Raw genomic sequence first — 24,547 nt, 5'->3', positions numbered from 1 at the left:
CTATAAAAACCACATTTGCGTGCCTGGCAGCACCGGTTAGTTAGGGTTAAACTATTCCCGGCTCCACGAAGTCTACTTCAATTTTTCCCTTGGAAATTGACAAACTTTCAACTTAAGCACTCAAACCATTCATTTCACAGCCCAGCACTTGCTCAAAACCCATACAAGCACTAATTAACCCTAGCACTAGACTCCCCCTATACTGTCCAGAAGGGACAAAGCTCTCTATTCATCCCTACCAGCCAATCAGTAAAACTGCTCACTTTACCTATTCAGGCATGTCCAAAGGGCAGTTTCAGGTGTAGTCTCCAGTCCAACTGGTGCATCTTGGCATTTTGAGGCAATGTTACAACTGCCTCATGTACACAGACAACCCTCTCCTCCTACCACCAAACATAATATATGCGAGAGATGCAATTATACAGCCAAACTGGAGGCAAAGCTCTCACAACCCAAGACTGGAACTGACAGTCAAGAGAAGAAAAATACTTGCAACACACCATCAGTCTCACATAGACCTACTAAGCCAACACTGGCAAATAACGCACATAAATACATGAACACATACTCGGAGGCTCTAAATAAAAATCTGCAAAAGCAACAGAGACCTGCAAAGTAGACACCCAAACAACCTCCACACCCTATCACAAACCATGGAACACATACTTCACATAATCTGTGCTACGCAATCACAGCCCTTAAGGCAAAATAACATACCCAACACACTAGTAATAGGTGACTCTATAGTCAGGCACACTGATGTCCTACTAACTAGGGGGGACAAGGAGAAGGTTACAGTTAGCTGCCTGTTGGGCGCCAGGATCCGCCACATAATACAAGCACTCGGGTCACTCCAGAACAAGTACAAATATGACTCTGTCATTGTCCATGTTGGTGTGAATGACCTGAGACGCACCTCCCTGGACTACATGGAGAGACATGGAAGAGCTCTCTGATCACTTAGCCCAGGCCGGTATGACCCTGATCGAGTAGCATCCTGCCCTCACCAAGAATGATGCCACAGTATAAAGAAAAAATGATCAATTTCAACAATTGGCTAAGTTTCTGGTGTCATTTAAAGGGGATCCAGTATTTGTCCACCTGGGATGACATGCTAGACAAGCCATGTTGCTTCGCAAAACATGGCTTGCACCTGTCACCCTTAGGCTTTCTAATACTGGCCAAGGTTTTTGCCGCCCCCATAGTGCCTTTTTTAGGCAAGGCTCAAAAGACCAATCCACCACCGTAAATAGCACAAGTAACCAAAAACTAAGGGTAATGCTACTCAACGCCAGAAGTCTAAACCTCAGAATGCATGCACTCGAGGCACTCCTCAGTATGGAGAACATCAATATCTGTGCAGTAACAGAAACCTGGTTTAAGGCTCCATAGAGCACCCCAGCACTACCAGGCTATAACTCATACCATACTTTTCGACCACAGAACCCGGTCCGAAACACAAAAGTCGGGGGTTTATCCATATTCATCAAGGATACACACATCTCCAGGTTAGTGGCATAGCACAATGCCTCAGAGATCATCCATGTGCAACTAACAATGGGCAAAACTGCAATTCAAATTGTAGCTTGCTACAGGTCACCCACCATGACCCAGGACCCCCATTCTGCGTTTCTGGAGACTCTGAAAAATATGAAGGTCTTACCAAATACCCTAATATTGGGTGATTTCAATTACCCAAACATTAACTGGGAAAACTACTCAAGTACTAACTCCCTTGCCCAACGCTTCCTAGACTTTATAAACTCAAACACCCTGGATCAACTGGTCAACACCCCCACCAGAGGTGGCAACATATTGGACCTGGTCATCACCAACATGGGTGATCGGTGTTCTACACTGGAGGTCAACCCCTTGCTGTGGTTAGATCAGACCATAGACTAATCACTCTGGATATCCACATTCCGCCCCCACCCCCAATCAAGGAAACCACCGTGAAAAACATTTCAAAAGCAAACTTCACGTTACTTAAGACTGAGGTGGAAAGGTTCACAGCCCCCATGCTAAAGGACAACGCTGTCCAAGCTGCTGAATCCTTTACAGAGGCACTCTATGAGCACCTGCAAGAATGCATGGATCGTGCTAGCCCAAGCAAAACCAAGACTCACTCTTCCAAGAAAAGGAAACCAGTCTGGTGGACCCCTGCCATAAACAAGCTATACAATAGAATGAGGAAACTAGTACAGAAGAGTAAAATCCCAAGAAGGAAAGGCATCCCTGATCAGTAAAAGCCAGAAACTACAATCCTTCATAAAATTATCCAAGGCTAGCTTCGAAAGGAAAATTGCCAAGAACTCCAAGGATAACCACAAAGCGTTCTTTAGCTATGTCAAAAACCTAAGTGGAAACTCTCAGATCTGCTCTGAGTTGGTGCAGAATGGTACACAATACACAAACGACTGATATTGCCAACATTCTGGCAGACAGGTTTAGTGCAAACTTCACCCCCTAAAGGGCCCATAACCATACCAAAAGAATACAGAGCCCTGGCAATCACTGACACACAGGTTAAAACAGCCCTATCCAAAGACAAAAACACAGCTTCAATGGGACCGGACGGTGTCCCAGACTGTGTCTTACACGAACTCCAAAATGAACTAACCCCTCAATTAAACACACTGTTCAAACTCAGCCTCTCTACATGCTACGTACCCATATAGTGGCACACAGCAACAGTTATCCCACTCCACAAAGGTGGAGCCACAGCAGACCCTGGGAATTATCACCCTGTAAGCCTGAATAGCCTGGTCTGCAAGACTATGGAGCGCATCATCATGGAACTCATTAACAGACACATTGGGAACCTCCAAACGTTGGACCCTACCCAGTTTGGCTTTAAAGCAGATCATCCCTCCTAAACCTGGTGGACGACTTTGAGACAGTTACCAAGGCTTTAGATGAGGGAAAGGAGGTCCACACAGCCTACCTAGACCTCACAAAGGCTTTCGACACCAGCCTGAACATAAACCCCTACATCACGAGATTGGTTGCCAGTTGGCTCACGGACAGAACCCACATGGTGAGAGTTGCAGGCTCTAGGTCCGATTCTAAACTGGTTACAAGTGGCATCCCCCAGGGCTCAGTCCTGGGACCCCTCCTGTTTGGTATATACTTCTCAGAGGTACAGGCAAGCACAGGAGGACTATGGCTGACCAAGTTCACAGACGACTGCAAACTGGGGGCCATAACTGACTGTCCGGCTGATAGACATCCTCCAGAAGGGTCTCACTGAGACGGATACCTGGTGTCAAAATCATGGCCTCAAGTTAAATGCCAAAAAGTGCATAGTCATCCCCTTTGGAAAAATCAAAGTACCTGCGAACTACCACATACGTGGTAGTCCCCTAAATGCATAAAATGTAATACGGGATCTGGGGACCAAAGTAGATCGTAATCTCACCTTTGATGACCATATTTCCAAGGTGGTTAGAAAATCCTATGTGGCCCACCTAATCACAAAAGAGTTCGCATCTAGAACAAAAGAGGTTATTGTGTCCCTCTACTCATCACTCATTAGACACATCATAGAATACAATGCCCTATTTGGGATGTACCTTACAAGACACCTGCAACAGCTGGAACGACCACAGAAGTACCTCACCTGGAGGATTACTGGCCTCAAACAAATGCCTTATGCAGCCCGACTGAAGAAACTCCAGCTGTACTCTGTTGCATACCGCTTACTCAGAGGTGATCTCTGCCTGACATACAAGGCCATGTCCAACCCAGAACTGATGGACATGCTCCACCTAAAACACACCAAATCCCCAAGAGCCACACGTTGAAGGGATCTAAACCTCACCACAATGATAAATAGGACGTGCTGGAGAGATAGATTCCTGTCCCAGAGACTCCCCATTCTTTGGAACAGGATTCCAGTCTACATTGGTAGAGCCCCTCACTAACACTCTTCAAGAGAAACCTTGACGAGTGAATGGGAAACAAACAATTTACCCCGGGGATCACTGCAGTGGCTCTGCTGGACAGAAGCACAGGGAACTAATGGCTCTGCTGGACAGAGGCACAGGGAACTAATCTAAGGGGGTGGCGAAAGTCAACACATTCCAGCTAGGCTTACAGATGCCCTTGGGCAGATAGCCTAGTACTTGCTTATGAACCTGTTTGTTTACCAGGAAAGACCAACCGGGACAGAGCCTATTTTCAGTGGATGCCTGAGGAGAAACACTCCAGACGCATGTCTTTGAAATCAGTGTGATGTAAACATAGTACAATTGTGTAAGTAAACTTGGCATAACAGTAGATGTTTGATCACTGCTGCAGTAGTCACTCCCTCTCTTCATCCCCCTTTTTTGGTGTGTTGTTTATGCCAGGGTGTGGTTATTTATTTTTTGTTCTTCCTAGCATTGTCCTTTTAGTGCTCAACCTCCCTCTGTCTGTTGGCAGGAAAGGTGCGAAGGGCTTGTTAACCAAACTTGCCTTTTAGTCAGTTTAGCTCAATTTGCCTGACAGTTTGAGCATGTGGAAGATACCCTGAAACTTTGGAAGCTGTCCATCTGTTACATCCTTGGCAGGATGTAACGCATAGAGCTAAAGTACTGCAGCAGTGTTCATTTAAACATCTGCTGTTATGGTACGTTTTCTTACACTGTACTTTCTGGGGACTTGAATCTATATTAAAAAAATGAGACCTGAGGGCAGGATACATACCTCCCAAAGGGATACTGTACCTTTGGAATAAGCTGCTACTCCATGTCAGAGTAGCTTCCTTACTCTCTCTAGCTGTTGGAGAAATAGATTAACAGTAAATTTATCCTAGGTCTAGTCAGTCTGCCCTTATTGAGAGGAGGAAGTAGGTGAAGTACAGTTGACAAGCCCCTTATAGTCTTAGATCGATGGTGTAGTATATGTCTATGAACTTTTAATGGATGACTTTGTAAATTAGCATTTTGGGTTTTGTCAGGATGTACCCAGAATATTTACCATGGTTTGTGAAGGCCAAAGCCTTGCTGATAAACAACCTTCACATTTTATACTGCTTGGACTGCTGACCTCTTGTAGCGTTCTATTGGGACTTGGAGAAAGTGTCCCTACATTGAATACTGCCATCATTTTAGTCTCTGATTTGGCCATGTACTGGGATATGTCCTGTTTAATTCCTTCAGAGGTTTGCGTTTGTAAGCACAGAGCTGGTTATTTCTGTGCTTGCAGAGATCCCAAGATGTCATTCATGACAGCTTCCTTTGGAATAGTGATGTAGCCTCCAGTACAGGCCCTGTTCTTGCTGCATCCTCCAGTCTTGAACACTACTATAATATTCATGTTGCTGATATTCTTCATGTTTCACTGTTGCAGTCATTACATTTGGGTAATTTGCTGGCAGGTTTCCCTCAGTCTGCCTGAATTCTAAAGTCTTGGGTCCTGCGTCGGTTGCTGTCTTCTCTTCCATGATGTCAGGTCGTCAGGGGTATAAAACATGCAGCCGACACCATTTTCTCTTTTCTTTCTTGCCGCGCGGTGCCCAAAGCAGAAGCATTTCGCAAGTGCCGGTTGGCAGACTACTGAAATATTCACGTTTGAGTTTCAGAACCGAAGTCTTCAATAAAGCTAAGTACCCCGTTGGGGAAACTTTTTTCTTGCTTTTTACCGATGTCAGAAAAAGTTAATAATTGTATTACTTGTGGGAAGCAAATACCTCATAAGGATTTCCATTTATACTGTATTTCTTGCCTAGGCCCTGATCACAATGTGCCTGGCTGTCTGTTTTGGGCTAGATTTAACCAACGCACTATTAAGCGTCGGTATATTTTTGCATCTAAGTATTTTAGAAACAGATTTAACTACCCAGAGATGTCATCGGATAGCAATCCAACTACTGGAGTACCTAAAAAAATGCAAAGAAAAGGACAGAGAAAGGCAGTCGAAATCCAAAGCCGATGACAAAGCTTTTCCTAAGCCAGTCGCCGGTACTCAGCGAGGCACTTTCGCAGCCCCTGATACCTTCTACCTTCGAGTCGCAGGCCTCTACAGACACCCATGTGGAGTTTGGCATGCCGCAAGATACTCAAGGTGTTTGACCGACGGATGTATCTCCCTCAGATGGGTCCGGAGCCGCTGAGCAGGCACCGGCTTCTGAGGGTGTATTCAAACCTCAACATTTTTATATCAAACTAACGAAAGCTGCAAAACTAAAGGGAAAGACACCTTCTAAAACTAAAAAACTGATGCCTGAGCCATGTGCACAGGCCTCTATGCCTAAAAAAACAGATTATCAAAATGGCTGAAGACCTTATTACCTTGATCAGGGGTACCCATCCCCCTCCAGATAAGAGGCCAAGGCATGACACTGATTATGAATCTTCAGATCAGGTTTCTATTTCTTCTGATCAGGAATTATCTTTACCTCCCTATGAGGATTCTGATGCTGAGGAGTCTATTCCATCTGCATCTCCTTCTGAAGATTATTCATTTGGAGAAACCTTCCATACTTTGAGGGAGCATTTTCACTGGGAGAGTCAAGACTTCTCAGAATCAAAAAAGAGGCTCAGGGATTTCCTCCTCCTCCCTCAGCACCAGCCATTCCCCCTGTGTTAGACATTGTGGATGATGTTTTTTCAGAGTCAAGCCTGACCCCTGACTCTGTACCTCCGGCTCCCAGTAAGCCTGACGGGCATTACAGGGTCTCTGACTCTCCTAAATTTTTATTTAGAAACCCTGCTGCTGATCCTGAAACTATTTTGCAGGGTCCAAAGGGAGTTAAGGTCTCAACAGCAAAAAACCCTATCCCCTCCAACAGAGATTCAAGGGCGCTGGACAGATGGGGAAAAAAGGTTTATACATCTGCAACCTTTGGCAATTAGGGCCTTAAACTGTCAATTTCATATGCTTAAGTACCAACAACATGTTATGGGATTGTTGAAACAGAAAATAAGGAATTGCAGGAATTATTGCATGCGGCTGAACAAGTTGGAAAGCATACTTTGCAATGTGGTTTTGATTCTTTAGAGGCCTCCTGCAGGGCTGCAGTTACTGGATCTGTGATTAGGGGGCATGCCTGGTTAAAGGAACAACATTTGCCTGATCATGTTAAAGCTAAATTGCTAGATGCACCTTTACAGCATGATTCTCTGGTATTAAGGCTGAAGAGGTTTTAAAGAAAATGGAAGAAAAAGCTAAGTCTATGCAAACTGTTAAAGATTTCTTGCAAGTGCAGCCAGCTAGATTCAGTAGACACTGGCCTACAAAAAATTGGTCCTTTCCTGTGTCAGACAGAGCTCAAAGGGGCAAATCCAGACATCCTAAATGTTCGAGGTACCAGGCTCAAGACTTTTACAGGTCAAAGCAATGGGGCGCATCCACCTCTAAATCTGGAGGAGATAAAGCGCAAACCTACAGAAAGCAATCCCAATGACTTCCCTCTGCCTACACCAAGCACTTATCTTTTGGCAGCACCCATAGGGGGAAAATTAGCACTTTTTGCTCAAAATTGGCAGTTAATAACCCAGGACAAATGGGTACTGAACATCGTATCACAGGGATACAGATTCAATTTCCACACTGTGCCAATGACAAATGGTTGGCCACACCTGCCAAAAAAACAATGGGCAGAGTCACAGAAACAGGTTACATCCCTCATGGATATGGGGGCCATTCAGACAGTACCAGAACAGGAAGGACAAGGTTTTTATTCAAGACTGTTCTTGGTACCCAGAAAGGACAAGACCTGGCGGCCAATACTGGATTTATCAATTTTGAACACATACCTGGACATTCAAAAATTCAAAATGCTCACTTTGCATCGGCTTCTGCCCATGCTGGGCAAGAGTGCTTGGCTGGTGACTTTAGACTTAAGAGGCATACCTGCATGTCCCAATAAGAGAGTCGTGCAGAAAATACCTCAGATTCAAGGCTGGCTTAAATGCATTACCAAGTCTCTGCACTGCCCTTTGGCTTATGTACTGCACCCAGGGTCTTTACAAAGTGCCACCAGTAATTGCATTTTGCAGACAAAGTATTCAAATATATCCTTACTTGGACGGCTGTCTCATTCAAGCAAAGAGAACAAGGACACTCTTCTACGACACCTGGTATTTGTGAAAAGGCTTCTAGCATGCCTAGGGTACACAATAAACGAAAAGAAATCACAACTGGTACCCTCTCAAAAGATAACATTCCTGGGTGTAAGCTTGCATACAACTACCCAGATGGCTTACCTCACGCCAGACAAACAAAGGCAACTGACTACTTACTTCAAACTGATGGCAACAAAAACCCAGTCTTCTGCAAGACAAATTCTGCAGGCTGTGGCTTCATGGCATCCTGCATCCTGCATCCTACTAATTCCATATGCAAGACTGCGTATGAGGAAACTTCAATGGTACCTAAAAGGTTTATGGAGTCAATATTCACACAGTCTGGAAACCATGATTCCTCTCATCCCCTGCCTACAACAAGAGTTTCTATGGTGGGCAAAGGCCTGTCACCAAAACATGGGACGGCCCTTCACTCTACCCCCTGACAGCCAAACCTTAACAGATGCATCAGATTATGCCTGGGGGGGCCCACATGGCAGGAAGATGCATTCAGGGCATATAGGCACCAAAACAAATGCATCTACATATCAACCAGAAAGAGATGCTAGTTGTTCAAAATGTCCTAACAGCTTTCAGTGACTTAGTTCATCCAGGACAACTACTGATAAAGACTGACAACACCACAGTTGTGGTATATAAACAAGCAAGGGGGCACACACTCATATCCCCTTTGCAGATTAGCCATGGCACTGTGGGACACAGCTTTGACCTACCAAATAAATCTTCAAGCTCAATTCCTGCCAGGAAAACAGAACACTCTGGCAGATGATTTAAGCAGAAACCTTATGGATCCTCACGAGTGGAAACTAAATACATAGGTATTCAGCATGATAACAGAGAAATGGGGGAGCCCAGACATAGATCTATTTGCTTCTCAAAGTTATCAATTGAAAAGATTCTGCACAAGGACTTATCACAGACAAGCATGGAAAGTGGACGCCCTATCCTTCAGTTGGAAAAAAACTGTCAGTTTTTGCCTTCCCTCCTCTGCCTTTTCTATCCAAGGTCCTCCTAAAAGTCAGACAAGAGAAGCCAAAGATGATATTAATTGTCCCGGACTGGCCCCGCCAATACTGGTACCCAATCCTAAGGAACTTGTCTCAATACCCAGCTTGGACCTTGCCTCAAAGACCACAACTACTGTCCCAGCAAAACAATCAGATCCTGCACAATCAACTGCAGACTCGGAACCTGGCAGCATGGCTAATCATGTAATCATACGAATGGCACCTCTCAGTAAAGCTGTGATGGATGGCATTTTGGAAGGCAGAAGGCCTAGTACTAGAAAATCTTATGCTGACAAATGGAAGAGATTCTGTGCTTGGAATCCAGCACAAGGAACTGATACAGCAGAACCACATATTCCTCAGATATTACAATACTTAACTGAGATGCTTGACAAAGCTCCATCTTTCTCATCAATCAAAATCCATGCCTCTGCCATTTTGGCTCATTACAATACAGAGCCACCAATCTTTTCTCATCCTTTACTAAAGCAGTATCTTAGAGGAGCCAAAAACCTAAGGCCTCCTAGAAGATCACCATTACCTGCATGGGACCTCAATTATGTGTTGGAAAAGCTCACCCTGCCTCCATCTGAACCAGCCGCTACCACTGATATAAAGTTCTTGTCTTGGAAGACAGCTCTGCTACTAGCAATTACTTCTGCAAGAAGAGTTTCAGAGCTACAGGCCCGCATGGCTGTAGAGCCTTTTTATCATATTTTACCCAGGCAGGGTTTCTCTGAGGACAAATCCTACTTTTATGCCTAAGGTGGTTTCCAGTGTGGCTCTTAACCAAACAATTCATCTGCCAACATTTTATCCAAATCCATAGAACAAAGGGGAGAGAATTCTGTATTCCTTGGACGTACACAGACAGCTAAGATTCTACTTGAGCAGGACAAAAGCTCTAAGAAAAACTGAGCAATTACTAGTGTCATATGCTGCAGGATCAGAGGGAAAGGCCATCTCAAAGCAGACAATTTCAAAGTGGATAAGCCACTGCATCTGTTTCTACTACTTACACCATGGTAAACCTGTACCCAAGGGCATTGTCTCATTCCACCAGAGCTGCAGCTTCTTCAGCAGCCTTTCTCAGAGTACCACCAACCAAAGACATTCTAGAGGCTGCTACTTGGAGTTCTGTTCACACCTTTACAAAGCATTGCCATTTTCCTCTCTACTCTAAGTCTAGGGCAGGCTTTGCCACTGCAGTGCTGCAGGGCCTTATAGCCGCTCCTAATGCTGTTTTAGCTCCAGCCTCCCAACCATAGCTTTGGGATTCTCCCCAAATGTAATGACTGCAACAGTGAAACATGAAGAACATAGTACAGTTGTGCACACTTACCATAAATGTAGATGTTCAAGTGTATTCACTGTTGCAGTCAAGGTTACCCTCCCGCCCATCCCCCTGTCATTCTGCAGTTTATCTTTCCTTCTCTATCCTCTACAACCTATGTGGTGTATTTGCTTGTAGACGAAGGTAAACTTTATATTGATGCATGTATATAGTTATATATATATATATATACCTGACATCGGGGGCAAGAAAAACTAAAGAAAATGGCATCTGCTGCATGTTTTATACCCCTGACGACCTGACGTCATGGAAGAGAAGACAGCAACTGACGCAGGACCCAAGACTTTGGAATTCAGGCCGACTGAGGACAACCTGCCAGCAGATTACCCAAATGTAATGACTGCAATAGTGAATACACTTGAACATCTACATTTATGGCAAGTGTACACAACTGTACTTTTGTACCCCTGATCATTCGAGAGTTGCTGTACTTTGTGAGATCTCTGTAGATGCTGCACCACCATTCAGTCCATGGGCCTTCTCTTGTCAGATCCTGGAGTGAACAGTTCTGACTAGTTGTTTCATAAGGCATCCAGTACTGCAGCTAAATGCATTTCATATCCTGAGGCTGGATGATTTACTGTAGGGGAGTGGAACACCTCTTAGTTGTCAAACAGTTCAAGAGGTCTGGTTCACATTAGGTGGAGTTAGACAATCTTTCTGGCATCAAAAGGGCATGGAGACAAAGCTGCTTCATCTTGTCACTCCACCATGTAGTGAGTACATTGTACCAGTCTGTTGTGTGGTGTGTCACAGGAGAGAGAAGACATTTCAAGATGTCTCTGGTTACTTGTCAGTGGGCAGGAGACTGAGCCATCACTGTCTCAGCAGTTCACAGTCCGATAAGTGAATAAGCTGATGGATTCTCTCAGCACCTCCATGACTGTGATGGGCCTGCATTATCGTAGCATTGCAAAGGTGGAATATTTCGGATTATGGCCTTTTCATCATTTGGAAGAAGGTGGTCCTCCACTTCTTGTGCCTGATACAGCAGGGTAAGAAGGTTGACTGTATAGAAGGATGACTGTGTAGGTGTACAAAGGACTGTGCAGTACACATTATCAAATCCAAATAGAAGCCACATGCAGAAAGAAGTTGGGGGTTCCGTGTTGCATATATTGAGCTTCATGAAGTCTCAAGTATCAAATGTTTTGATGGCAGTCTTAATTCCTTATTGCATAATATACCCATTTATGCATATCCAGTTTCAAATTCATAAAGAAGGATAGAAAAAATTCAGGCATTTGACTTAAAGAAAATTCTTAATTTAAAAAATCAGTTGTGTGTGGAAAGACAACGAATACTGTAACAGTGTAGGGCTGTCTCTTTTCCGGAAGAAGGAGAGGAGACACTATTCTTGTGTGGAAAGCTTTCAGACCAAATACCTTTTTATAAAGCAAACTAAGATTAGCAAGTTCCAATGAGCATAAATCTCAGAAACTTGTCATCTCTGACTTCAGATGCTGTATTGTAAAACAGACTATGACAACAGTTTAAGTGTGGGGTAGTTAGTAAGTTGACCTTGCTGGCTACAGAAGTGAGAGTTTGTCTCAGCTTATTCAAGTAGTAGTCAAGTAAGTAGAAAGCAAGCATACCATATAGACAGGTAATTGTAATTCATATGCCCTTTTCCTAGATATACTAGTTTGCATGCTTCTTTTATAGCTAGATACCTGCCAGAGGTGGGAGCTATGCAAGGGTTTGCTCCCGATTGGATTCAATTTGATCATGACAGTGAAACTCAAAAGTGAGGTTATAATGGGGTCAACCATTGTGGAGGCCAACAAGAAAGTGACATGGGAATCCACTGAAAAAACGCTGTTTTCTTTCAGAGGATTCCTTTGTTAGGAGAGGTGATCAGTGGGAGTGAGAGACGTAAGATTTGTGTAAATGGGCAGGAGGCTAGGAGGAGTAAATGTCCAAAGATAGTAAAAAGTGATTAAGTTTAAACCTTGGATGATGGTATTCATGCAAGTACAAGTTAGCCTGACTGAGAATCAGATCAAAGCAGTGCAGATATCTGAGGAGTTGGGAAGAATCCATAAGTAACTCAGTGATTAATATCAGTGAACATAATTGCCTGTTAATGGCTCAAGTGAGGCTAGTTAGGGTCCTAACCACATGGCTAAACAGCCACTGGAGACTCCAAATCCACTGGCAGGTAAACAGCCTTATGTTTATGTAATTGTTTGCATCTCTGAGAGGAACTGATAACCTGGGGACAGGTGTATGGTTTACATTTGGTAAGTATGTAAGCTCTTTAGGGAAATACAGATCTAGATCTAGAAAATCCTGACTTTACAACATCAGAGTAGTTGAGTGATGTAGACTCCAATAGAAGGAAATAGATAAGAGGAAATGCAGTAGTTGTACTGGGGAGGCAAATGTTTTTATTTTCAGAGATAATAAAAGGGGCAAAACCAAAGGTAATGATTGCAATTAACCACAGTGTAAGGCAAAATTCTGTTTGAGCCAGTGGCTTAGATGGAAGAACAACATATGGATGCTTGCTGCATTAAAAATGTGGCTCTGAATTAACTGGATCTGGGATGAAAATATATGGAGTTATACTGTTTACAAGGCAGGGAAGATGGAGTAAAAGCAGGAAGAACCACAGTCTTGTGAGGAGGGGGTAAAACCTTTAGAGCAGTTTAGTAACCAGAGGGAAAAGGATGTGCTGTGACGCACACTACACAGGCTCAAAATGGTCGTGTAGTGTGTACGGGGTTTGAAATTACATCCAGGCCTTCTCCAAAGGGTAGAAAAAGACATAAAAATGGTAGAAACATTTTGAATTGCAGAGAGGAAAGGGATGATATGTATAATAGTAATGCGATTGTTTGCTGCTGCCACATCATTTTTGATGCCCTTCCAAGAGGCATCTATAACTAGAGCCAGTTTTTTCTGAACATAGGATTATCCCTCCATGCTGTCAACTGTTTCATCATCTCTCTCTAACAGAGAACATGCTGTCAGGTGGCACAACTCCATTTCCCCCTTCCTTCTCAGCCCTACAGATGTCCCCCAAGGTTCCATCGTACGCCTTCTGCTTTTTAATATCTTCATCAATAATCTCCATCTGGCTTTTGTTCAATACGCAGATGATTCAAGCATAGTCTGCTTTGCACCCAATGAGACTTTCTTCTGTCAAAACACTCAAGCAGCCTTTTCCTCTGTGGAGACATGGTTCCGCACCAACCATCTCTCTCTTAACCCTAAAAAAACTAAACTTATGATTTTCACACCCAAGAAACAATCCTATGTAAATTAACCCAATCTCAACATTTACTCACTCAGTGCTACTAATATTGAGCTTGTAGCCCACACCAAATTGCGAGTAGTAGTAACAGATGAAAACCTCATATTCGATTTTACATATTCAAAACAAGAGCCGTAAGAAACTAGGGTTGCTTTATAGGAATAGCAAGTCCCCCCCCCTCATCTGAATTAACTGTAGCACAAGCATATCTGCTCCCTTCTCTAACCTATGGTGCTCCACTGTTCAATCTCCAGTCATCCGTACAGTCGAAATTAGAAATCTGCTATAACAAAATTGCTAAATTTGCTACAGACACCCATCACTCTTAGCATTGCATTGTTTTTAAAAAAAAAAGTTACAATGCCCTGAGTTACCCCATTACTTACTATCCCCTCCAGCTCACAATTACAAACTCATTTATAAACCACAATTTTTCCCTGCATTAAACTCTCTAATCAGCCTCTATAACCCCACTAGACCACTTCGATCCAAACAGCAGCAGCTTCTTCAAGTCCATAAACCCAGGTTTACCTGTAGGACTTCTACTTTACTCATGCACCATGGCCAAGACATGGAATTCCCTCCCTACAGACATCTGCACTCTGCATAATCCTTGCAACTTTAAAACTTCCTATCAAAACCACTTCCTCTCCAATTGGATCTGTAACTGCTCTGTTTCCTCCTCCGCCATTACTTAATCTGTTCCTACTAAACTTAGACAGTCCTTCTCTATGCTCAGCCTATATTCTTTTTTTTTTTTTATATCTTTTGCACTAACTGTATCCTACCATGTACCACACTCTCTCTGCAAACACCACATTTATTTTATATTCCATTTGTTCTGATATCTGTTTATGCCTTATGGATATTACTCAACCATTATTCCATTGTTGTAAGTATTGTATCTATTCACCAGTAATTATAATCATTCTGCACCTGTCTACTCTGTATTAATCTCAAGCAAATGTATTATATGTAAATACAGTTTACTGTCTTAGAATCTATTATGTTTCACTTATGTACGCTTTGGAGCTTTTCTCCCCAGGCCTCCACTGAAAATGGGTCCTCCATGGTCCAATGGACTTTCATGGTAATCAAATGCCAATAAATAAATAAAAATACAGCTGCCTTGTAATTCTAAAATGATGTTGGAGAGATCTATGATTTGGAAGTCTACAGTTGTTTCAGAATAAGTGATCAAGTACTTTCTTCATCAGTGTTAACTTTTGAAGTGGTTAAACCATATAGTCATGTATAATGCAAGCATAGCTCTCAATCTCTTAGCACAAAATATCTGGACAGAGCCAAAAATAATGGGCAAATTGGGACAAATTTTAATTGTTGCTTTTGTAAATTTTTTTGTAAATTTTGCCAGAACAAAAGGTCAAATGCTACCATGCATTTTCTGACAGATATGAAGTCTGAAAACTCAAATGCCTGTCATTGTTTAGCAAATTCAGTCCTCTCTGATTTGCTACAAAAATCCAGAAAACCACAACTTTTATGCGGAACAGACCAAATGTATGAGGCAAAAATCTGGACATTCTGCAAAAATCTGGAGAGTTGAGCGGTATGGATGCTAGACTTTATTGAGGTGCATTTTTCTGAAATAGCTTCCACAAGTCATACAAATCCTTTTCTGTTATGGTGGGGAGGTTTCTGCTAGTATGTCTGATTAGCTTGTCATAATACATCTGTACATCTACATGGTGGCTCTGTTTTGCAGTTTGTTTCATCAGTCAGACCAGTCAAACAGTGTGGGGTCTGCAGCCAGCAGGCCCCAGGCACAGAGGGAGTTTGTCTACATCGCTAGTGACCCAGTTTCATGAGTTATACTAATTACTAAAAGGGTCTGCTGCTGGGAGGTTTAGGATGAAGCATTTAACCTTGGGAAGGAGGAGGGTCTGAAGACTCAAACTGTTAGTGCAGTTTCTAATGGAAACCAGCAACCTAACTACAGTGCCATGAAGTAGGAGGGGAGAATGTGTGACATGACAGATGCTTAATCCATCATGCCACTGTGCATCTTGAGGTGTCCTGGTGCCATAGCATGTTAAACCTAGATATGGAAACTAATCAGGTCTGTAAGTATAAAGGCCTCCACCTTAAATTGTGACCCCCTGGTGCCTCTCATCACCTGGCCCTTTTCACAGGTAGCTTTATACCTTATCTCCTGCCGCACCAAGCTTTCCTCACTCCACAGAAAAGTTCTGAAGTATTCCGTGGATATTAAAAAATACTGTAGGGTTCTCCATACAGACAAAAGTATACATCACCCTCTGTACAGATGCAGAATGTCACCAACCACCAGAAAGTACACACACGTGACACAGATCAAACTTGGCTTTTACCTTTTTTTGCATTTAGCTTGGTTTTGTTTAAAATAAGTGTGTGTTCTGGACTTCTGGAGGTTGACTATTAATGTACAAAAGTGTTTAAGAAATCTTTAATAAAACAGTGTGAATGTAGGAAAGTAAAATTGCAGCAGGTCATTTTTGCCTTGACAGATCTAATCAATTTTGCCTGAAAGTTACAGAAATCTGAGCAAAGGGGCACAGCACAGTTTTGGAGAAAACAGTACATTAGCTTACAATAAGGTGTAAAAGACAAAAAACAGTTAAATATGCTAAGAGAGGTAATCAGAAATACCTATTTCCAAAATGAGAGAAGCTAGTTTATTTAAAAAAGGAGATGGCATTATTTTATAGATAACCAGATGCTCAAAGATCTGTAAGGAGCCTGCCCCCATTTCCCACCCACCCCCAGTACTCCTACATTTATTCCCCTATAGCCACACCCACATCTCACTCATACCAGTCACACTATCAAAACAATTATCACCCCTCACCACTATTATCTTAACACACCCTTCTGATTTTTTTTACCTCAACTCTTAAACCCCCTTGTGTTAACCCCCTACCTATCTAATTACTCTCCTACCAGCTTACAACACTTTACTATCCTTTCCTATCACACTTCTGTAACATACACAATGTCTACATCAACAATCACACACCCACTACAAATCTTCCTCTTACTCTTTCTCTTACCTACACTAATTTCTGCCAATCTCCTAACCTCTTACAAACAACCTTTATATTCTACACTTCTCTTCCTCTCTAAACAAACCTCCACCCCACCATTAATTAGTCACCAAACATTTCTTAACCTCATATCCAAACCAAGCTACCTACTTGCCAAATATCATAGACTATCTCATATAAAGTATACCAACCAAAATGCTAGAAAAGCAATTGACTTCTTCTATAAGCCTCTCCACCCTAAACACATAATACTCCAACACCTGTTACTAGATGGGGACATTCACCCAAACTATACCCTAAACACTCCAAACTGCAATCCAAACAAAACTAATACCCCTACCACCAAACCACCTAACTCACTATCTATAGCTCACCTCAATATTCGCAGCATTGGCAATAAAATTGCTCAACTTCATGCCCTTTTAGATGTCCACTTATTTGATATCTTATGCTTATCCGAAACTTGGCTAAAACCTACTGTTAAGGACAATTAAGTCACCCCACCAGGTTACAATATAACCAGACTTGACCGCACAGCCAAAAAAGGAGGAGGGGTAGCTACCCTCTATAAAACAGAGCTACAGGTTACTACTCTAAACCTGAACCCACCATCAGACAATAGTGCTGAAATACTTATCACCAAACTGCTAATCAACTCTTATAAGACCATAAACATTATCTGTATATACCTTCCCCCTGGCAATAATATTAGTACACTTGAAAATATCCTTAACTGGCTTTCCACCAATCTGCCACAAGAAACCTTAGTCCTAGGAGACTTCAATATAGACTGGATGACCTGCTGTAAAATACACCCTACCACCCATATTAACCTTTATGGCTTCACACAAACTATTAACGCCCCCACCAGAACTAATAGAACCAACAACAAAGTAAGTACCTTGGGCTGGATGCTTACTAATAATCCTCATCAAATGTATAAATCAGGGACCCTCCCAGATGACCTCAGTGACCATTCACTAACCTATATTATCAGACATATAAGACCAACCTAACTCTCCCTCTCTCCTACAGAACTATACGCACCAAAAAGCATTTTAACCCAGAACTTTTCCAAACTGAACATAAACAATGTAATTGGTCACCATTAAAATATCTTCCACTCACTGAAGCCGTAGAATACTTTAACACTACATTCCTAACAATCCTGAATCATCACGCCCCATCACGCTCAGTTAGAAATAAAACTAAACCAGCACCTTGGCTCACCAATAATACTAGGCAAAAAATCCTTCTTAGAAATAGATGCCGTGCTACTAAACGTCCTTCAGATCACCAAACCTTTAAATATCATAGAAATAATACCAAAAAAGCCATTCTATCAGACAAAAAGAACGTCTTCCTTCAAACACAGCAAACCTACCACAACGCACCTCAAAATTTTGGACCAGCATTAACAAACTCATTCCCCAGGTCAATCAATCACTCCCAACCCACTTGGCTCTAACCCTGACAACCCCTTACAAATGGCTAATGCCTTTAATTCTTTTTTCACTGATGCTATCAAAAATCTTGCTAGCCATCTTTCTCCCGATACCTCAAATCTTCCTACTTCAACCACTATCCCACCTCCTCCATTTTATTTTCAACCAGTGTCTACTTCCTTTATCTGTTCCCTTCTCCTAAAATTAAAATCTATCACCCCGTCAGCTGACCAACTCCCTGCCGAATTCTTGCAAAAAGGAGCTAAAGCCATCGCTTTCCCCATTTCTGTACTGATCAATCGAACCATAAATGAACTATCCCATCTATATGGAAAATTTCCCATATCATTCCACTACATAAAGGGGGACACTCCAATGACTATTCTAACTTCCGCCCAATAGCTCTGCTATCTCCCCTTGCAAAAATAATGGAAAAATGTATCCATAAGCAACTACTTTCACACCTTCTCAACTATGACTTACTTGCCAACATGGTTTCAGACCTTTCCACAGTACCGCCACTGCCCTGCTATCTTTCTCGGACACCATCAACAATAACCGTAACAATAATATTCTTTCCTCAGCAGTCTTCATTGACTTATCGAAAGCCTTTGACATGGTTAATCACCAACTTCTCCTGCACATACTGAAATCCCTTTCACTTGATCCTCTAACCATGAATTGGTTTAAATCTTATCTTGAAAACTGCCAGCAGGCTGTATTGTGGCAAAATAAACTGTCTGATAATCTACCCATCTCCCTCTGTGTTCCTCAGGGATCCATTCTAGGTCCACTCCTTTTCTCCATTTATATTAATGACCTACAAGCAGCAATGCCACACACCACCAGCATTCAATATGCAGATGACTCTACCATTGTCTGTACAGGTTCCTTGGAAACTGAACTTAAAACTCTAAACCAAAAAGCTTTCAATACTGTAAAACATTGGTTCTTAAAGCACTGCCTCCTTCTTAACCCCCAAAAAACTAAACTCTTACTTTTCACACCAACCCGAAAATCCACCCCCATACATCTCACACTTATATCAAATGACGGCACCATCATTTGTCCCGACCTAACCACTAAACTCTTAGGAATAACAATTGACAACAACCTTAACTTTGATACCCATATAAACAACACAATAAAGTCAGTGAACAAAAAACTGGGATCCCTTTACAGAATTAGTAGCTAGGACTGTTACAGCCAGAACCCACTTAATCTCAACTCTATTCTATGCCTCCCCCATATATACTAACCTTTCTAAAAACAACCTCAACAAACTGGCCACACCCTATAATAATATTGCTAGATTTCCCACAGGCTCCCGTTTCAAAACTCATCACTGTCTGAATCTAAAACAACTAGACTGGTTAGAATTTCACAATCAGCTTAAATTTCTACAGCTCCCCATAGTTCACAAGGCCCTGCATAAACCCACCCACACCCCGATACTCTCTACCCTCATTACTCCTTATAATAATAATAAAAAGAACCTACGCTCCTCAGATAAACTACTTATTAATACTTCAAGATCCATTCACTCAGCAGGCGACTCCCTATACTCTAACTCTGTAGGAAAGCTATGAAATGTACTACCCACTGAACTAACATCACAAAGTTCTCTTTCACTCTTTAAAAATAATCTAAAGCTATTCCTAAAGAAACACTGGCTATGCTCCTGTACTTAGCCTGACTAACCTCTCTCCTTCTGAACTACAACTACTCCTTACTCTAATTTTTTTTCCTAAACAAACATAATACCATGTTATCATAAAGAATATGTACGTTTACATGGATACTGTATCTTATGTACAATACCCTTGATTCCTTCTGCGAATTCTATTCCTGCTAAGACTAATTATTTTGTGTAAAAAAAAAAAAAAAAAAAAAAAATATTTATTTTGTAACAACTGCTTTTTTATGTAATAACTTTTTTTTACTTTTTGCACATTTTATCGGCTACTATTTTTATCTGTTATTACTCTTAAAGTATGTATTATTATTATTTCTATTTTTATTTTTGGAGCTTTTCTCCCCGGGCCTCTACTGAAAATGGACATGCATCCAGCTAGACTAGCCTGGTCAACAAATGTAAAATAAATAAATAAATAGTGACGCTACAGTAACTTGAGGATATGGGCAGAGAAGGATATTGAAAAGGGCAGCTAGCTGAATGCTTCTACCAAATATTTGTGTATGAAGAACAAGGTATACTAAATCCATTTTCTACACATTGCATAAGTTGTAAGTTCTGAGAGAAATCCAAACATTTAAAGCATACATGGCAATGGAGTCCTATGAAGTTTAGCCTAGAATTCTTAGAGAATGTGCAGGAATACAGGTAGTATTAGTAACTATTCATTTTAATGAACGTTCTATCAGTTGTTCTTAACCCTTTACCTTTTATTTAGTGCAGTAAGCTGTATTCTGCCTTTGAAACTTTCTCTACCTAACACAATAACCATAAACAGTAACCTTAAATTCACGCAACACATGTTGCAGGCCATTAAAAATGCACCGGAAACTCTGCTTCCTGTGTAAAAGCAAACCTGATAAACAATGCAAGACGAGCACTAGTATCTACCTACAGTCTTCCATTCCTGCTGTATGCTCACCTATTGTTACAAACCTAAATGTTATACTTAGTTAAACTCTCTGCCTGTTAAAGTAGCTAGATTTTCCAGCCTTGTGTATAAGACTCATCATTGCAGAGCCTTGAAGCAGCTAAACTGGCTTGAGCTATCCAACTGTTTAACATACTGACAGCTTATTACTGCACACAATCTTAGACTTTATATTGGTGTTTCTGCCATTCGCATTTTACGCTTTGTATTGTATTTTGTGATTCTGATGTAAACCAATTTACTTGAGGGAAGGGTATTGGGTGATATCTCTTGCAGCTGGTGATAGAACTGTGTGTTATATTGTACTCAGTTAAGGTGTCATCGTAACTATTGATTTTTTTTTTTAACTGTGCAATGGCAGCTGTGCGTTTCTTGCATGTAGTCTGTCCAGGCAGAGGCAGTGTGGTGGAGTTTTCATCAAACTACAGTATAAAAAAAAATACAACTCACAGTGAAAAGCAGTTGTAAGTTGTCACTTTGAGAGGGGAAAGAAATTATCTTTAGTCAGTATACTTGTTCAGAGTGATATATTTTTTTTCTGTTTGATGATTTTGTTAACATATTTCACTGCTAGAACTTGCTGATACAGTACATCTTTGTTGTCCTGAAATCTTTTAAGACATGTCACACCGTGTATTTGATCTGTTTATTTGGTAACCATTTAAGTAGTTGGCCTTGTAGCTATTTTCAGCCACATCTCGGGGCAAGTGGAAGAATGGGGTACATTATAAGGATTGCATTTTGCTTACATGGGGCAGTAGGTAGAGTTTATAAGGTAAATATAGAGCTTTTATTTCAGGAAAGCAGTAATATGTAGCAAGTGAAATAAAATATAGCATTGTCAAAAATATGATGTGATTCTTTGCCATTCTACATTTAAATGTCTCTCAACAATAGTTATAAGAACCTGCAGTGAAGTACCATGTGATGATCAGACCAACTAAATAAATAAATGCACGAAGTAGGACTGTAGTGGCCAGGAGAGCTGCTATGTAAAGGGGCTATACCCTGAGCAGTAGTGTGACTGACTGCAAGGGTGAATGTAGCAGTATATGAGATGGAGGAGAAAATATGCAAAGGTTTTAATTTCCAGCACTCATAAATGTTAGTCTGAGAATAGTGAGACTGAAAGTACGAAAACAGGGACCCGCGTATACGAAGTCTGAGATCACTGGGTTTCACAGTATGCCTTGTTCCCTGAGAAAGGATGGTCTTGGAGATAAGCAGCAGTGACTTTGAGGGTGCAGCCCTCAACACCGGAGGCTGAACAGTAACTTTAAAGGAGAACAGAGATTTGTTGGCATTTTCTGTTTTGTAATTCTGCGACTCTCAAGCATAGGTCTGAGAATTATAATAGGGGGCCAGAGAATGTAATTTAGGATGGCAGTTTCATGTAGACAGAAATTTTCAGTGTTCTGAGTTTTTATCAAGTTTGCAGAAAGGTCATTTCCTAGCTTTGTGTGGCTAGTCTGGAGTGGTTTCTGTGATCCAGGCTGTCTTATGAAAAGAGGTTTAAGAGCACTGGGATGTACTTTGTCAGAAAGTTGGATGTTTTTCTGTGTTGCATTTAACCTTTTTTTCTGCATTTCAGGTGACACAGACTGTTGCCAATACAAGAACATCCCAGGGTACACAGAAGACTGTTGTGGAGGCAGTAACCATAAAGGAACAAAGAATACTCACACATTCTAAGCAGGAATTACCTCCTCCACCTCCTCCTAAGAAGCGACAGATGCATTTAGATACTCAAGTTAAGAAAAAGTAAGTTTTTACCTCTCCAATGAACTTATTACTATTACTTCTGTAATTTGCAGAGAACAGTTATATAATTGATATGATGTTCATCGTGTTTCACTGTTGCAGTTGTCACTGTAGGGTTCTTCCTGCCGGCAGGCAGCCATCGGTTGGCCAGAATCCCAAAGTCTGGGTCCGGCGTCGGCTGTATACTCACCCTCCCTGACGTCAGAGCGCCAGGGGTACAAAGCTCCAAGCCGACGCCATGTTCTCCAGTCTTTCTTGCGCGGTGGAAGCAGTTCGCAAGTGCCGGTCGGCTGTCTCCTGTTATTTTTGGTGTTTCATACTGAAGACATTCTTCTTTTCAAAGCTAAGTACCCCGTTAGGGAAACTTTTTTCTTGCTCCAGACCGATGTCAGGAAAAGTTAATAATTGTATTTCATGTGGGAAGCAAATACCTCATAAGGATTTTCACTCTTACTGTATTCCTTGTATAGGCTCAGATCACGATGTAGCTAGTTGTCGGTTTTGTGCTAGATTTAATCAACATACTATTAAACAGAGATACGATTTTGCCTTTCATTACTTTGGGAGGCGATTTAATTATAACATGTCGTCGGACACGCTTCCAACTACCTGAGTTCATAAAAAGCGCAAGGATAAGGATAGGCCTCAGAGGTCCAAATCAGACGACAGTTTACAATCAGAGCCAGCTGCTGGTTCGGCCATCAGTGAGGCGCTGTCGCAGCCCCTGTCGGCCATTACAGAACCGCTTGCCGAAACTGACTCCCACGAGGAGCCAACTAGGCCTTCGAATACTCCAGGTGCAGGACTTTTGGATAATGCTGCCTTGGATGGGTCCAGAGCCGCTGTGCAGGTACCGGCTTCCGAGGGGGTTTTCAGGCCTACGCAGCTTCAGGTAAAGGCAAAGAAAAGACTCCTTCTAAAACAAAGACTCAAGCCCAGGCCTCCTCTGATCTGGGACCTAAATCTCAAAAACAAATGCTTAAAATGGTGGAGGACTTGTTAACTATGATTAGGTGTTCACATCCCCCTCCTGACAAAAGGCCAAGACAGGAATTGGATTATGAATCTTGTGATCAGGCATCTATCTCTTCAGTGTCTTCCTCTGAACAGGATTATATTTTCCCTCCTTATGAGGATTCTGATGCTGAGGAATCTATCCCTTCAGCTTCTCCTCCTGAGGATTATTCTTTTGGGGAAACTTTACATGACATGAGGGAACATTTTCACTGGGAAGGGCAGGAGTACTCTGAATGTAAGAGAAGGCTTGGGGATTTCCTTCTTCCCCAACACAGACCCCTGGCTATTCCTCCTATTTTGGATATTGTGGATGATGTCTTTTCTGAGTCTAATTTAACTCCTGACTCCTTTCCTCTGGCCCCTGCTAAATCTGATGGATATTAGAGTCCCTGACTCCCGCCAGTTTCTTTATAAAAATCCTACTGCTGATCCAGAAACCATTTCTCAGGGTCCTAAGGGTGTTAAGGCCGCCACTGCTAAGAACCCTATTCCGTCAGATAAGGATTCTAGAGCTTTGGAGAGATGGGGCAAAAAAGTGTACACTTCTGCTACTTTATCTATTAGGGCTTTAAATTGTCAATTTCATATGTTGAAATATCAGCAATACCTTTTGTCTGTTATGAAACAAAAAATGGTACCATTTCTGCATGTGCAGACAATAAGGAATTACATGATTTGATGCATGCTACTGAGCAGGTGGGAAAATGGGGTTTTGATGCTTTGGAGGCCTCTTGCAGGGCGGCTGCCACTGGCATGGTCATTAGAAGGCATGCTTGGTTAAAGGAACAAAATTTGCCTGATCAAGTGAAAGCAAAGTTACTGGATGCTCCTGTTCAACATAATGTTTTGTTTGGGTCTAAGGCTGAAGAGGTTATAAAGAAAATGGAGGATAAGGCAAAATCTATGCAAACGGTTAAGGATTTCTTACAAGTTCAGCCTCCTAGATTTAGCAGAAATTGGCCAG

The 24,547-nt window shown here is 41.9% G+C and overlaps 1 protein-coding gene across 3 annotated transcripts in view; it reads left to right on the top strand.

The window, feature by feature from the left end:
- Positions 1–24,547, top strand: part of UTRN (utrophin) — a 4,744,936-nt gene that overhangs the window by 1,425,935 nt on the left and 3,294,454 nt on the right. For all 3 annotated transcript variants that reach the window (XM_044069601.1, XM_044069592.1, XM_044069610.1), the window contains one exon: positions 22,397–22,566. In XM_044069601.1, coding sequence (XP_043925536.1) covers positions 22,397–22,566 — 170 coding nt within the window. The remainder of the gene's footprint in view (positions 1–22,396; positions 22,567–24,547) is intronic.

This window comes from Protopterus annectens, chromosome 1.part0 (assembly GCF_019279795.1).
Source record: "Protopterus annectens isolate FY-2018-M chromosome 1.part0, PAN1.0, whole genome shotgun sequence".
NCBI lineage: Eukaryota > Metazoa > Chordata > Ceratodontiformes > Protopteridae > Protopterus > Protopterus annectens.
This window is presented reverse-complemented; position numbering and strand designations above follow the sequence as displayed.